The following is a 13369-nucleotide window of genomic DNA, read 5'->3' as shown; positions in this document are numbered from 1 at the left end:
TCTGGCGATGAAGACTGGGGAAGCCCAACAGCAGGCCCCTGCGCCCTCTTTTCTGCTGGAGCCTCGCTGTCCCTGCTCCAGGCCCACCTCACGGAGGCCTCTTCCTAGCAGTTGTGGGGTCAGGGCGCCAGGGTGGCTGTGACTGAGGGTGGGAGCCCAGGCAAGCAATGCTTGCAGAGCCTCTGGCTGCAGAGGCAGCCCCCAGTGCGAGGAAAGAAACGGAGAATCAGAGCTACAGAATCGAGGCCCTCCTGGCTGTGGAGCGTGTGAGCGGTAACGGTCTGTCGTTTTTCAAACCCGACTCCTGGTGCTTCTTGCTAATGGAGGACATGCAGGAAATGGTGGGTCTGGGCCCCAGCCTTGGGGGGCCACGTCCCAGGGTAAGTCCAGTCTCTGTAAGGAAGAAGCGCCTTTGTTTGTTTGCATGTTTTAACACTGGGCTCTGTTCTCTGATTTTGGGGACGGGAGAGTCCCCTAGAAGCCCCACATAGGTCTTAGAGGGTAGCAGCCCCTTTCACTTCAGAAGGACTTTCCTTAACAATTCTTACAGTAGCAGAAAAAAATTTTTTAAGATTTTCTGGCTCAATAAAACACTAGTTTTTAATGATTGTTTTCTATGAAAAGTAAAATTCCCTCAAATCTCCTTTTCTGAAAACACTGCTTTTGAGTAGAGCTGGGGTCCAGTGGAAGTTTCTGTAAGCGGTGACTGCAGAACTCTCTTGTGTAACAACTACCCTCACCTCTCTGGGGCACCTGACTGCAACCACGGCTGTGGTTTTCCAACTCAGTCTGGATAGGACGCCATTCCATTCCTCCAATACAGTGTGAATCCCATCCGCTCTGTGTAACGTAGTTTTATTCCTCTGAAAGTTTTGTTTCTTACCAGTTCACAAGTCAAGGAAAACAGGTTTTTTTAAGACCCACTTTCCTGATTTGGGGTTCAAAACAAGAAAGCCAGCATAATTGATAGGCCACACTCTCTGACCCCTTCCTCATTTGTGTTTTTGTTTTCTTTTAGTGCAGAGTAAAATCAACAGTAGAAACCACTTACAAGATTGCTTAGTAATGTAGTATAAAGCAAAAAATTTTGCTAAATTAGAAACATTGTGATGGGAAAATATGAGTAAAGTTGAGTAGCCTGAACTTTTTTTTTTTTTTTTAAGTTGCTGGTTAGAAAGGATTATGGATCAATGTCACAAAACAACTGAGTAATTATTTTTTTGGAGGAACATGCTTGAAGCTGAAGTATAACAGACATCTGATCATTGCAACGTGTTTTTATCCCCTTATTTATATTCTCTTCTACTACCTGCTCATTTTCCCTCCCCCTTGGAATTGATATCAGAAGGTCCTAGAATCAGCAGATTTCGCTGACAGTCTCTATTATCTAACCCACGAAATTTCATCTTCCGACAAATGGGCCTGTCTTCATGGCTGCACTTTCCTCCCTGCGCTAACTTAACCCCTCTGCTCTACTCATTAATTTCTCACTGTTACCGAGTGATTGCTTGCTGGATGGCAAAATTGAACTCTCGGGTTTGGTTTCAGCGGGAAGAATAAGCCTGTAATTGTAGCCTGGCCTTTCCCACATGCTTCTCTGGGGGCCTGGCCTCAGGCTGAAGGCACTGAGCTTCCAGAAGTGGGATGGGCATGTCCCACAGTTGAAGGCCACTGTCAGCCTGGACCCACACGAGAAGGCAGGGACACTGCTCACCTGCCCAGCCAGGGCTGGCCCTCTGTGCTTTGTCCCCACCACTCTCAAATTTCCCTGCTTTCCAGGGAGAGTTATCAAAACAGCACCCCAGTGGCTTCCCAGAGAAGGCTTCCTTTCCCGTGAGCTTCAGAGTTTTTCCAGGACAGCCGAGGACAGAGAACATAGTCAGGTCACATGCTGGATAAATCGGCCACCCTCTCACCGGTCCTCACCGGGGAACCAGGTATTCCAAATGAATGAAATTCACAGTCGTGGAAATTAGCCCTGAAGTCACAGTGATGGAAATTAGCCCTGTAGTGATGCAGTTCTCCCTTTAAATGAATCAAAGATAAGCATATAATAAATAGAATAGATGGATATAAAGACATGCATATAAATGTATGTGTATAAACATATGAACATAGATATGGAGGCTTCCCTGGTGGCTCAGCGGTGAAGAATCCACCTGCCAATACAGGAGACATGAGTCTCGGGTTCAATCCCTGGGTCAGGGAAGATCCCCTGGAGGAGGGCATGGCAACCCACTCCAATATTCTTGCCTGGAGAATCCCATGGACAGAGGAGCCTGGAGGGCTGCAGTCCACGGGGTCACAGAGAGTCGGACACGACTGAGCAACTTAGCATGTACATAGATATGGAGATGGAATCTGATGAGCTAGTTCTCTATTTAGAAATCGTTGATGACATTTTACTCTATGGACATGCTTCAAAAGCATTTTAGCCATGTTCACTACTGGGGTCTCTGTGATGCCACGATGGGCTCTGACCACGAGGTGGTCCCTAGCGAGTACAACGGGAGATTCTGTCCTCTCACTGGGTGGCCAGGACCTCCGTACTGTGCGAAAATGATTTGTGTGGTACCTGTCACCTCAGTTCCTAGTTCTTTCCCCCAAATCCTCTCTTTTAATATTTTTTAAGAACTTAGGGTAAGCTAAGAGTAAATAGTACACATATTTCAGTGCATAGACCATGAAATTCTTTTTAGTTTGTTCATAATGTCTTTTTTTTTTTTTTAATATCTCTATTCTTGGCTGTGTTCTAGATAACCGAGTCTCAGAACTAAGTGATTTTTGTGAGTTGATTCTTTAGTTCTGGATATAAGTAGTTATTTACAACATATGTTAATATAACCCGAACATTTCCTAACCCAGATATTTATCTTGCTATTCCAACACTGGCTTTTATTAAAGCCCAACATGAAAATAGACATTTTAAAGAGAATGGGGAGATGGCACTGATGTGCATTAATGAGGGCTAAAGGGTTATAGTGAGATCCTTTTATAAATCCAGTTCTTTGGCGGATCCAGCTGGGGGTTGCAGCAGGAAGGAGGGAGAAGGGAATGCTCACTGCTGACATGCTCTTCGGGGCAGGCAGATTGCTTGGCACTGTGTGTGTGCATGTGTGTGTTGGTCCCCTGAACTTGATGAGTGTGTAAAATTTAACTCATGTCCTTTTTGTAACTAACTCTTTTATTCTTCTGTGACTCCATCTTATTGTCTAAAAACATTTTAGAAAAAATTCTAAATTACTTCAGTTTTATTTTGACAATTTGTAGTTCTCTGGAAATGTATTAAAAAGTCAGAAGACTTGGATTCTGTTGATAATTCTGAGTGTGCTCCCAGTTGGGCATGTGACTGTCCCCCCCACTTCCAGGTCCCACCTGTAAAACGGCAGGCGGGCAGGTTGGCAGGAGGGAAAGAAAAGACGTGACCTAAGGTCCTCAGCATGTTGGAATTATATGATTTTGATTTAAGCCTAATGCATTACAATTTCCTTTCCTGGTTAGATATTCATCAACAATGAATGGAACGAATCCAAGAGTGGAAAAAAATTTGCCACGTATAACCCTTCAACTCTAGAGAAAATATGTGAAGTAGAAGAAGGAGATAAGGTGGGTGCCCTCCCCCTGGCCCAGTAATTCAATTACTGATCGCTAGAGGATAAGGAAGTGCTTCAGCTTAGCTGTAAGTCAGAGCTGGCCCACACTGAGGCCGAACCTAAGCAAACTGCTTCGTAGACACATGGCCCAGAATGGGATCAATTAGGGACCCTGTGCTGTAGAGTCCTTCTCCTTTGATAGATGTTTTTCCATCTGTGAGGATGACTTCAGCCGTCCTTATCACGTGGCTAAAGGAAAGGTTTTTATCAATAATTTGAACCTGGAAGCATTAAAGAATCTTTCCTGAAAGCATTTCCGGCTGGCTGGTGTGTTTCACCAAATGCAACATTCTGGCAGGAGACACTTTTTAAAAAAAAGACTTGAAGGAGACCAAAGACTTGCTAAGTCATGCAGAAGTAATAATGTTATGCAACTGCCAGATTTTTTTTTTCTACCAGAAACTTAAATGATTGTGTAAAGCTATAGCCTACAACCCTATTTGATAGTGCAGGGTATATTGTGTAAGTTATGTGTTATATATGTAATATATTAATTTCATTATTATATATAAAGCTAAGAGACTCCTGAATATGTCCTTGATACATTTCAAACCATAAAATATCTTTTGAATATGTGTCATTGGGGAAAAGGTTGAAAGTACAGCTTTTGTAAGGAGGGAAGAGAAACGGAGCCGTCTTCTCAACCACTGGAGTACTTATCTGATGTTCATAAATATGTAGGTAGTGTGAACGACATGTGTAAAATAGGCTTGAGTTTGATTCTAGTAGCAGGATTTTTGTGACGGTGTGCCATGCACCGTGTTTGTACCTGTTCAGCCCCTCCCGTGTGCAGCACCCCATGAAAAGCTCTGTGTCTATAATACTAGCACCGAGGAGCTTATGTGAAGACGTCAGGGTGTAGGGGTGTGACATGATGCTGAGCAGGTCTCCCAGGTGTAGTACACAGGGGCCAGGGAGCAGTGAAATCCCCGCCACGGGCTCTGGCTCATCCCATGGTCTGAGTGACTGTTCCAAGCACCAGAAGACAGAGGCTTCCCCGTCCCTGCAGCTGGAGAATTCCTGGCCTCCACCCCAGAGCCTGGGACAAGGAATTCAAAGCCCTAATATCTCCCTTGCCAAAGTTTCTACTCCCCTCCAAGCCCATTTTGGATACACAGAATCTTGGTGCAGTGTCCCTCTTGACTGGTGCTGGGTGCCCACTGCTGGCTGCATCTCCCTAAGGAAGAGAGGCTCAGAGGGATCTGGGGGGTGAGCCCCTGATCATTACCAACCAAAGCCTCAAACCTCAATTTCTTGAGCATAAGAATGGATGTCAGGGAATTCCCTGGCAGTCCAGTAGTTAGGACTCTGAGCTTCCACTGCAGGGAATGCAGGTTCAATCCCTAGTCAGGGAACTAAGATTTTCAGGCCACATGATGTGGCCAAGCAATATTAAAAAAATAAAAATTTTGAGAGAATGGGTGACATTACTCTAAATAGCTCTCGTTCTTTCCTAGTAAAGAAGATTTGATTGTAATTTTTCTGTCAGTGTCCAGAAGATCCAGTTCTTTGTCTATAAAATGATCACAGCTCCCAGGGGATAGCTGATAGTGTTGTTTAGCTGCTGAATCACGTCCAGCTCTTTTGTGACCCATGCTCCTTAGTCCATGGGATTTCCAGGCAAGAATATTAGAGTGGGTTACTATTTCCTTTTCCAGGGCATCTGTCTGACCCAGGGATTGAAATCGCATCTCCTGCATTTCAGGCAGAGCCACCAGGGAAGCCCCAGGGGTAGGTGAAGTGAGGCTAAAGGGAGAAGTTCCTGATGTGGACTTTTTCAATACCGTCAGTTCTGAGATCCAGAGGAGGACTCTTGCCCCCGTTCTTGGACCGCATGTGGTTCTCAGCTGGAGTAAAGTGCCAAGACAGACATTCCCCACCTCATTGGTGAGCTGTGGGAATGTGTTTGTGTCCAAACTTAGGTAGCAAGTAGATGCTCTCTTCCGACATAGGTCAGCAAGAAAAATGATTACAGTCAGTGGTCTTATGACTCTTTTAAATACTTTGTATAATCAGAAAGAAAGTTAATCCTTGGCCCTGGTAGAAAACTTGAAAGACTTAAAGCAAAAACAAAATCCCTTAAAAGTCCCTGACCATTGAAGTGATTAGAAACCTGGCGACTGCTCTGAGCTGCCCGCCCACCTCCGTCCTCTGTGCCGGGATGGAGGCCGGATTCTGCAGTTCCTGGACAGCCCAGCCGAGCCCTCCGCGAAAGGTGACAGGCTCTCTCCGTTGTTCGGCCTTGCAGCCTGACGTGGACAAGGCGGTGGAGGCCGCACAAGCCGCCTTCCAGAGAGGCTCTCCGTGGCGCCGGCTGGACGCCCCGAGCCGCGGCCGGCTGCTGCAGCAGCTGGCGGACCTGGTGGAGCGGGACCGCGCCGTCCTGGCGGTGAGTACCCGGGACCCGCGCGGGGAGTGGGGCGTGGCCCGCTGGCCCCCGGGCCGCCCCTTCCCGGTGGGCAGGGACCGCGCCGTCCTGGCGATGAGTACCTGGGACCCGCCCCGGGGAGGGGGGCATGGCCCGCTGGCCCTCGGGCCCGCCCCTTCCCGGCGCAGGAGACAGGACTCGGGTGCCGGGTCTGGAGGTGGTGGGGCTGCGCTGCCCTTTGAGGCACGGCTCTCCAGCCCAAGGCCGGCGTCCGCACCCCTGGACTCAGACGATCCGTTCTGAGGTCAGACTTTTGCCCCTGCCGCTGTCTTCTCGGCCTGAGGAAGTTCTGATCCACTAGTGGCTCCCAGACTCGAGATGCTCACAGACAGCCGGGCTGGGCCGTACCTTGGTCCTACCTGCACAGTTAGAGCTTAACTTGTTTTCTTATATCAACTCCTTTCCAAACTGAAATTTAACCTCATCCTAAGGGACAGTGTCTATGAAATTACAGTTGTAATGTGCTGGTGTGGTTTTTCTAATACTTATTAAAATAAATGCCACCCCTTGGCACAAAAAAAGTGTCCATATATAGCTTAAAAATCACCCGTTTCACCTTGAAATGGGCAGTGGTGAGTGTGTGTGGGGTGATGGTGAGGGGATAACTTAGCTACAGGAAACTTCAGAGTGTGAAAGACCTAGGTTCAAACTCCAGCTCTGCTGCTTTATCAGCTGTGTGACTTTGGACAAGTTGCCCAGCCTCCCTGAGTGTATGTTTCTTCACGGAAACATTATTGATATCTGAGTGTTGTGAGAATGATCCACTTAAAATCCTTTGCAGTCCCCGTCATCCAGTAAGCACTAAACAGATGAAGTTATTAATAATGCCATCTGAGGACCAGGTTCTAAGCTCAGCTGTGTGTTCTGGTGATTTCTAGCACTGTAATTCCTCAGCTGCAAAATGTGTGTCTTTATTCATCCCATTGCGTGAGTTGGGCTGCTCTCATGAGATGGGCTGTGAAGACATTTAGGAGTAGCAAGTGCAGAATTTACTGGGATCCTCAGACCTTCCTTTGTGGCGGGTGATTGATCAGAGGAGATCCTGGGGCCCTGGCGCCTTCTCCTTTGCCACCCGCACACACAGCTCTCATAGCTCAGACTCCCGTGTAACACTTGTCCCAGAACTGGAGGCCCAGTTGGTAGGAAAGGAAACCTCCTTTTTGGCCTCTAATTTGGAAAAACAATTCTTTCCTTTCTTGATTTGATGTTGGGAATGAGTGGTCAGGTGGACACCCGCGTGGAGGTCAGCGCCAGCAAGGACGCTGAGATTCTCTTGGCCCTGCGTGTGTGTCATGGGTGGAGGCTGGAGAAACTCCGTTTCGGGTGCTGCTCTGGGGTGTGTTGCCCTGCGGGTGTGTCCACAAACACGGAGAGACCTGCAGCTTCCTTCCTCCGCCCCAGCTGGCCAGCCTGCAGTAGGGGAGAGAGATCCCCCCAGGGTCATTGTCTCTCTCCACAGAGCCTCTGGTTCTTCTTGCAGCAAAAGCCAGTCTCAACTCTCAAGCTGCCAAACTGGCTTCTTCAAAAACATTTCTGTTTTCCCCCAGCATGAGCTCATCTGTCTGCAATGTCCGTGAGGATTCAGAGCAGGCGGGAGAGGATGTGCCCGGTACCCTCCCCTCCCTGTCCTTAAGCGTCAGTATCATCTTGGGGCGTGGTGGCTGCAAGGCCCCCCCCTTCACCTTCAGCCCTCTTGGCTGTCCTGGAAGGCTGCTGTGAGTGCACGTGGAGCAGGGTGCCTCTGCCATCAAGACTCACTACCCACGAGAAGTAAGGTCCAGCTCTTCACCACACTGTGGAAGGGACAAGCGAGTGACCGGCAAATACAGTTTTTAGAACCCAGACTGCATCAAGAGAAAGCATATCCTTGAGAGGGTTTTCCTGCCTTCTCCTGCACAAAATACCTCTTCCATCATGTTCCCTTGCCAGCTTGGTGGCTCTGATGGAGCTGGGCCTGAATACTTCGTGTTCAGTGTTTGGAGACCGTGGGCAGATCCAGCAGGCCTGGCGCTTTCTCCCTCGCCGCGGTACCTGGACCCAGGCTCTCGTGTTCGGATGCTCATCTCGGGAGCCTCCAAAGAGGAGCTGTCGCTGTTTGCTCTCATCTCAATCAGAGCCCCACTTCTGAGCCCTTCATTTCAGCCTCAGCACTAGGGCATCGTGGGCACGTCCCTACCGCACTTTCCCTTCATCCTTTAGTATTTAAGGGTTAGCATGTGTTGATTTCTCAAAAGGTATATTTTTCTCCTAAAATGTTAAAAAGAAACTTAAAAGCAGCTGTGGTTCTCTCATGATCCAGCCACAATAATTGTTTAAAAGTCCCAGCGAGTAGCTAACTCTCTTTATCTCTCTGCTTCATGTCTGCATAATCACCTGAAAATTGGGTTTGATTTTTTTTTAAGAGTTTCCTTTCTAAAGCTATCATGACCCAGTTTTGCTTGGAAAGATTCCATAACACCAACCTGGCAAATTCCTGTTATCACGAGAGTAAGCAAATGTGACTAAATTAATAATAAAAATAATCAATGCTTGTTGAATGCTCACTCTGTCCCAGGCTTGTTGCAGGCACTTGATCTGTAGTATTTATCATCCTGTTTAAAAGATAAGAATGCTGTGGCCCAGAGAGGTTAGGTCATCTGTCCTAGTTTACCCAGCTGGAAGGTGAGCCAGGACTGGAGCTGGGCAGTGGCCCTGCATGTCCCCACAAAGCTCTGCCCAGCCCTTGCCTTTTTTCCCATCCCAGAAAAGCGCCAAGAACAAGCTCCAGGTTCTGCTGATAGACGACCAGATGCTGTGTAGAGCAGCTGGGCCCTGGAGAATTTTGGCATTATTTACAATTGTTGAGTTCCCCCTGGGAAAAGAAAAGTTCCAACTTGGAATGTAAATCAATAGGAGGCAAAGGTACAGTGTACTGGCTGTCACATTGCCCTGACTGGGTCCCTGAGCAGCTTCCACCAGGGCTGAGACATACCGCAGACCCGGAGCAGCCCTGTCATCTCTAGCAGTACACATTCCTGTCTCCTCACTGTCCCCAGATGAGGATTGCTGACCACCTGGTCCCAAAAGGGAAAATGATGACAATCGTCACAGCTCTTATTACCATCATTTGAACAGTGGATGTGACTGGTACCATGGGTAGACACTGCTATTAGTGCTTTATGAATGGGACTCCTCTAAGCCACACAGTACTCCTGTAAGGTAGATACCATTATTAGTGCTGTTTTACAGATGAGGGAACTGAGGCAGGATGACATTCAGGGACTTGCCACGGCCTCTCAGCTAAGAAAGGGTTGCCTCCTGTTCAGAGAATGCTTGGTTCATTCCTGAAGCAAAGATAAAGTGGTCCCAGCCCTTCACCTAGCCAACCTACATGCCCTGGTGCAAAAGTCCAAGGCAGCGACCTGAAGAGCATCACTGACCTGACGGAAGTCAGAAGGCCTAGATTCAGTGCCAGCCATGCCCCTGCCCTCCTGATAACACAAATGAGTCCTGGGCTCCGTTAGCCTTGGCGTCTGCACCTTGAAGCAGGAGCAGAGCCATCCGTCGGAGACGAGGCGTCTGCGCCTGCGCACAGAGGGGCCTCTCTTCCTCTGTAAACCGCCATCTCGCCCCAGCGACTCTGCGACCAGAATCCTGCCCTGGGCTCTGTGTCAGGGTGGCCGCTTCCTGCAGCCACGGATGACGATGGGTGGCTGCAGCCCTGGACTCACCTGGGGCCGCTTGTCTGAGGGACACAGGGGTTCTCCCTGGTTGGAAACAGAAAAGAATCCGTACCATTGAGTGGCTGCGTGCTCGCCTGGGGAGCAGTCACCCCTCACCACCCAGGGAGAGCCCGCTCTCTTCCCAGCCGGCATCCGGCTGGCGGCCCAGCGTAGGACGGGCGAGGAGCGCGGAGTCGAGCCTCTGTGCTGCTTGTTGGCTCTTCGGAGTCCGGCACGCTTTCCACAGCTGTGCTGGTCCTCGAGGCCGAGAAGAGAGAACCCGGGGCCCCTTCTCCTTTGTTAGGGGACCTAGCCCCCTTCCCAGCCAACCTGAAGCCGGCACACCTTCTGCGAGCTTCCTGGAGCGCGCGGACTCGCATGGCCAACAGCGCTCCCGAAGGACGACAGAAGGCCGTGCTAGAGCGCGTTTATTCCCTCCCAGAGAGGCGCCAGACCAGCCGCGTGCCGTCCTTCAGGGGACCCGTGGCCATGCTCTGGCCGATCCCCCAGGTTGAGGTGTTCTGAAAGAAAAGCAGTCCTTGACAGCCTGGGACAGGTCTTCTCTTGAACGTGCTGTCTTGCTTTCCGAGACTCGCGTGGCTGGGAGGTCCTGAAGGCAGCACTCCAGGACCCTGCTCTCTCTCCCTGCGCTGTCTTTACCAATCTGAGGGTCAAACGGAAAACCGTGTCTTAAAAACGTGTCGTCTTATGATTGCAGACCCTGGAAACGATGGACACAGGGAAGCCGTTCCTTCATGCCTTTTTCATCGACCTGGAAGGCTGTATCAAAACCCTTCGATACTTTGCTGGGTGGGCGGACAAAATACAGGGAAGGACCATCCCCACAGGTGAGCCAGCTCAGAACTCCCGGCCTGGTCTTCTTTCTCCTCCAGGCAGCCTCTTCAGAGTAGCCTCTGGTTTCTCTCCAGAGCATCCTTCCCACGCCCCCTGGCAAAAGAAACGGCACCGTGCGGATTCTTCCTCTAAGGAATTTTGCTTTTGAAATTGAGTTAGACATCACTTCTTTACGAAGCAGATAAAACTTAGAGTTGACACTTTGATGGGCCTCTGGGTTTGTTTCTTGTCTGTGTAATTATGTAGGATTCTTAAGCTCGATCCATGTGAGATTAAGAGATTCTTAATGTCTCTTCCAGATGACAACGTTGTGTGTTTCACCAGGCACGAGCCCATCGGTGTATGTGGGGCCATCACTCCTGTAAGTATGGCAGCTTTTCTCGTGAGATCTGTAGATCCCACTCCACTGCACTTCGGTCTTTGGAACCGGTCTCTAAAGGGTTTTGACTGCACTGGCACTAGCGGAGCATCGCAGTGTGGCATGGACCTTGATGCTTGGGGGCCGAGATGGATCCAACCTCATTCCTGCTCTCAAGGGGCCAATTCCAGGAATGCAGCAGAAGACACATGGATTCCAACCAGGGGGTCAGGAATGGTCAGCTCCCCTTGGGCAGGAGGCTATCAACTGGGCCTTGAAGGATAGGAAAGAGTTGTTACCCAGGATAAAGGGGTTTCTGAGTATAGGAATGGCCTGCAGGAGGGTGGAAAAGTGTCTGGCTACTTGGGGGCAGCAGCGGGATAGCTGGAGAGGTGGGAACTTAGGCAGGGACAGAGCAAGGATCAGGAGGCAGACCCGGCAGGTGGTGCGGCCCAGCGTCCAGCACCGTGGTGCCCAGGGCCCAGGACTTTACTTTCTGGGTAGGGAGTGCCTGGCAGGTGCCAGGGTTGCTGTGATTCTGCCGTCTGTGGGAGGAAGACCCAGGCCACTGCGGCAGCTGAGGAGGCAGGCAGCAGTGTGGAGAGGCTTGGAGAAGCACTCTCTGGGGACAAGGAAGGGGTGATGCTTCAGTAATCAGGTTTGAGAGCCAGTCAATGGTCAGGACAGAGGTGCTCTTGCCCATCAAGTTGGGAGGGGGTTCCCTAAAGATGGATGTAAATTGAGAAAAGAAGAGGGCCCAGGGGAGCTCCATGGACTGCTAAGGAATCCCAGGAAGAAGCCTGAGCAGCCAGGGTCAGGGACCCCCCAGGGACGTGATACATCTTCAGAAAGAGATTGCGGTTGATGCAGTCATCTCCTACCTGGAAATTCAAAACAACAGAGACACCTACTGTTAGATGTGCTCCCCAAGAGAGGTGCCGGGGGTGTCTTCAATGTAGCTAGGGCCAATGGAAAGGGAGCTGGGCACATGGGCTTGGGCCTTCCAGAAGCTGCAGTGAGAGAGAAGGGAGCCGGGAGGAGAGGCAGAGGCCAGGAGAAGGTGCAGGTTTGCTTGTTGGAGAGGACAGCTGATGGCATCTGGGTGCTCAGGAGTGGGGGTCTAGAAGACGAGCAGACCCGGGGACCAGCGGGGCTGTGCCTGCTGTCATCAGCCAGCCTCACGGGCCCCTGGGACCTGGGGTGTTCTGTTTGGTGTACAGTGGTAGGAATTTCAGACAGAGCTGGGGGTGAAATCTAGCTGGCCGTTCATCAGCCCTGCTGGGGGAAAGGCATCCACGGAGCCTAAGGAGCCAACTGGGGGGAGTGGGCACAGGGATGAGGGTTGGCCAGAATCAAGCTCGGTGTGCTCTTGGAGATGCACTTAGGCAGCAGTGCAGTGAGGGAAACGAGCCTGGTTGTGAATCCGGCCTTTGTCTGACAGTTGTGACCTTGGTCCAGTGAGCTCACCCTCTGCGCCGCATCCCCCTTCTGTCGAGGGGAGTGGCAGTGTGACTGCCCCCGCACAGGTGTCTCGGGATCAAATGAGTTCAGCGTTTGGAACTGCACCAGGCTCACAGTGGACGCCCAGTGGGTGAGGGTGCTTCTCAGGCCTGATGCCAGGGAGACTTTGGTGTCCCTGCCTCTGGTGAAAGGAGGACAAGAAAGTTTTCCAAGATGAATGTCACCAAACACCCATCAGGCAGGGGTTGGTCTGTGCTCTGTAGGAAGAGAGATAGGGTGGCATCTGAGTTGAGGAGAGGCAGGCCTCATTCCTTTGGGGCTTTTCCTAGATACTAACGTGCTGCTGGCATTGTTAACCTGCAGGAGGAGACGGTAGCACACCTAGAGCAAAATCCTCTTTGCGGTGACCACCTATTAGCATCTCCTAGGATGCAGTTCAGGAGATGCTGGGCAGGAATGCAGTTCTGATCATTGCACGCTGCTGTTGCTCCTGCTTAGCTGCTCCATTCATGTCTGATCTGTGTGACCCCATGGACTATATGAGGACCCCTCCAGGCTCCTCTGCCCATGGCAATCTCTAGGCTAGAATATTGGAGTGGGTAGCCATTCCCTTCTCCAGGGGATCTTGTGGACCCAGGGATCAAACCCAGGGCTCTCGTACTGCAGGCAGGTTCTTTACCCCTGAGCCACCAGGGAAGCCCCTGATCATTGCATACTCCTGCGTAACCTCCTATACCCCGCACCTAAACCATGCAAAGCAAGTGCTCCACGCAGGCATCCCTTGGCCTTGGGGATGGCGTCGTGCGCAGCCCCGGGGCCCCCAACCCCTCTGTGTTCTGCTGCAGTGGAACTTCCCTCTGCTGATGCTGGTGTGGAAGCTGGCTCCTGCTCTCTGCTGCGGGAACACCGTGGT

General features: G+C 50.6%; 1 protein-coding gene across 1 annotated transcript in view; it reads left to right on the top strand.

Moving 5' to 3' along the window:
• The first annotated feature begins 2469 nt into the window (after positions 1 to 2469).
• ALDH1A3 (aldehyde dehydrogenase 1 family, member A3) overlaps positions 2470 to 13369 on the top strand; it is a 37342-nt gene continuing 26442 nt past the window's right edge. The window contains exons 1-6 of the mRNA XM_010845852.1: positions 2470 to 2571; positions 3502 to 3606; positions 5902 to 6042; positions 10501 to 10630; positions 10937 to 10998; positions 13302 to 13367. Of these exons, the coding sequence (XP_010844154.1) occupies positions 2470 to 2571; positions 3502 to 3606; positions 5902 to 6042; positions 10501 to 10630; positions 10937 to 10998; positions 13302 to 13367 (606 nt within the window). The remainder of the gene's footprint in view (positions 2572 to 3501; positions 3607 to 5901; positions 6043 to 10500; positions 10631 to 10936; positions 10999 to 13301; positions 13368 to 13369) is intronic.

This window comes from Bison bison, unplaced genomic scaffold, assembly GCF_000754665.1.
Source record: "Bison bison bison isolate TAMUID 2011002044 unplaced genomic scaffold, Bison_UMD1.0 scf7180017864224, whole genome shotgun sequence".
NCBI classification, from domain to species: domain Eukaryota; kingdom Metazoa; phylum Chordata; class Mammalia; order Artiodactyla; family Bovidae; genus Bison; species Bison bison.
Note: the sequence above shows the minus strand (reverse complement) of the source record. Positions and strands in the feature narration are given on the sequence as shown.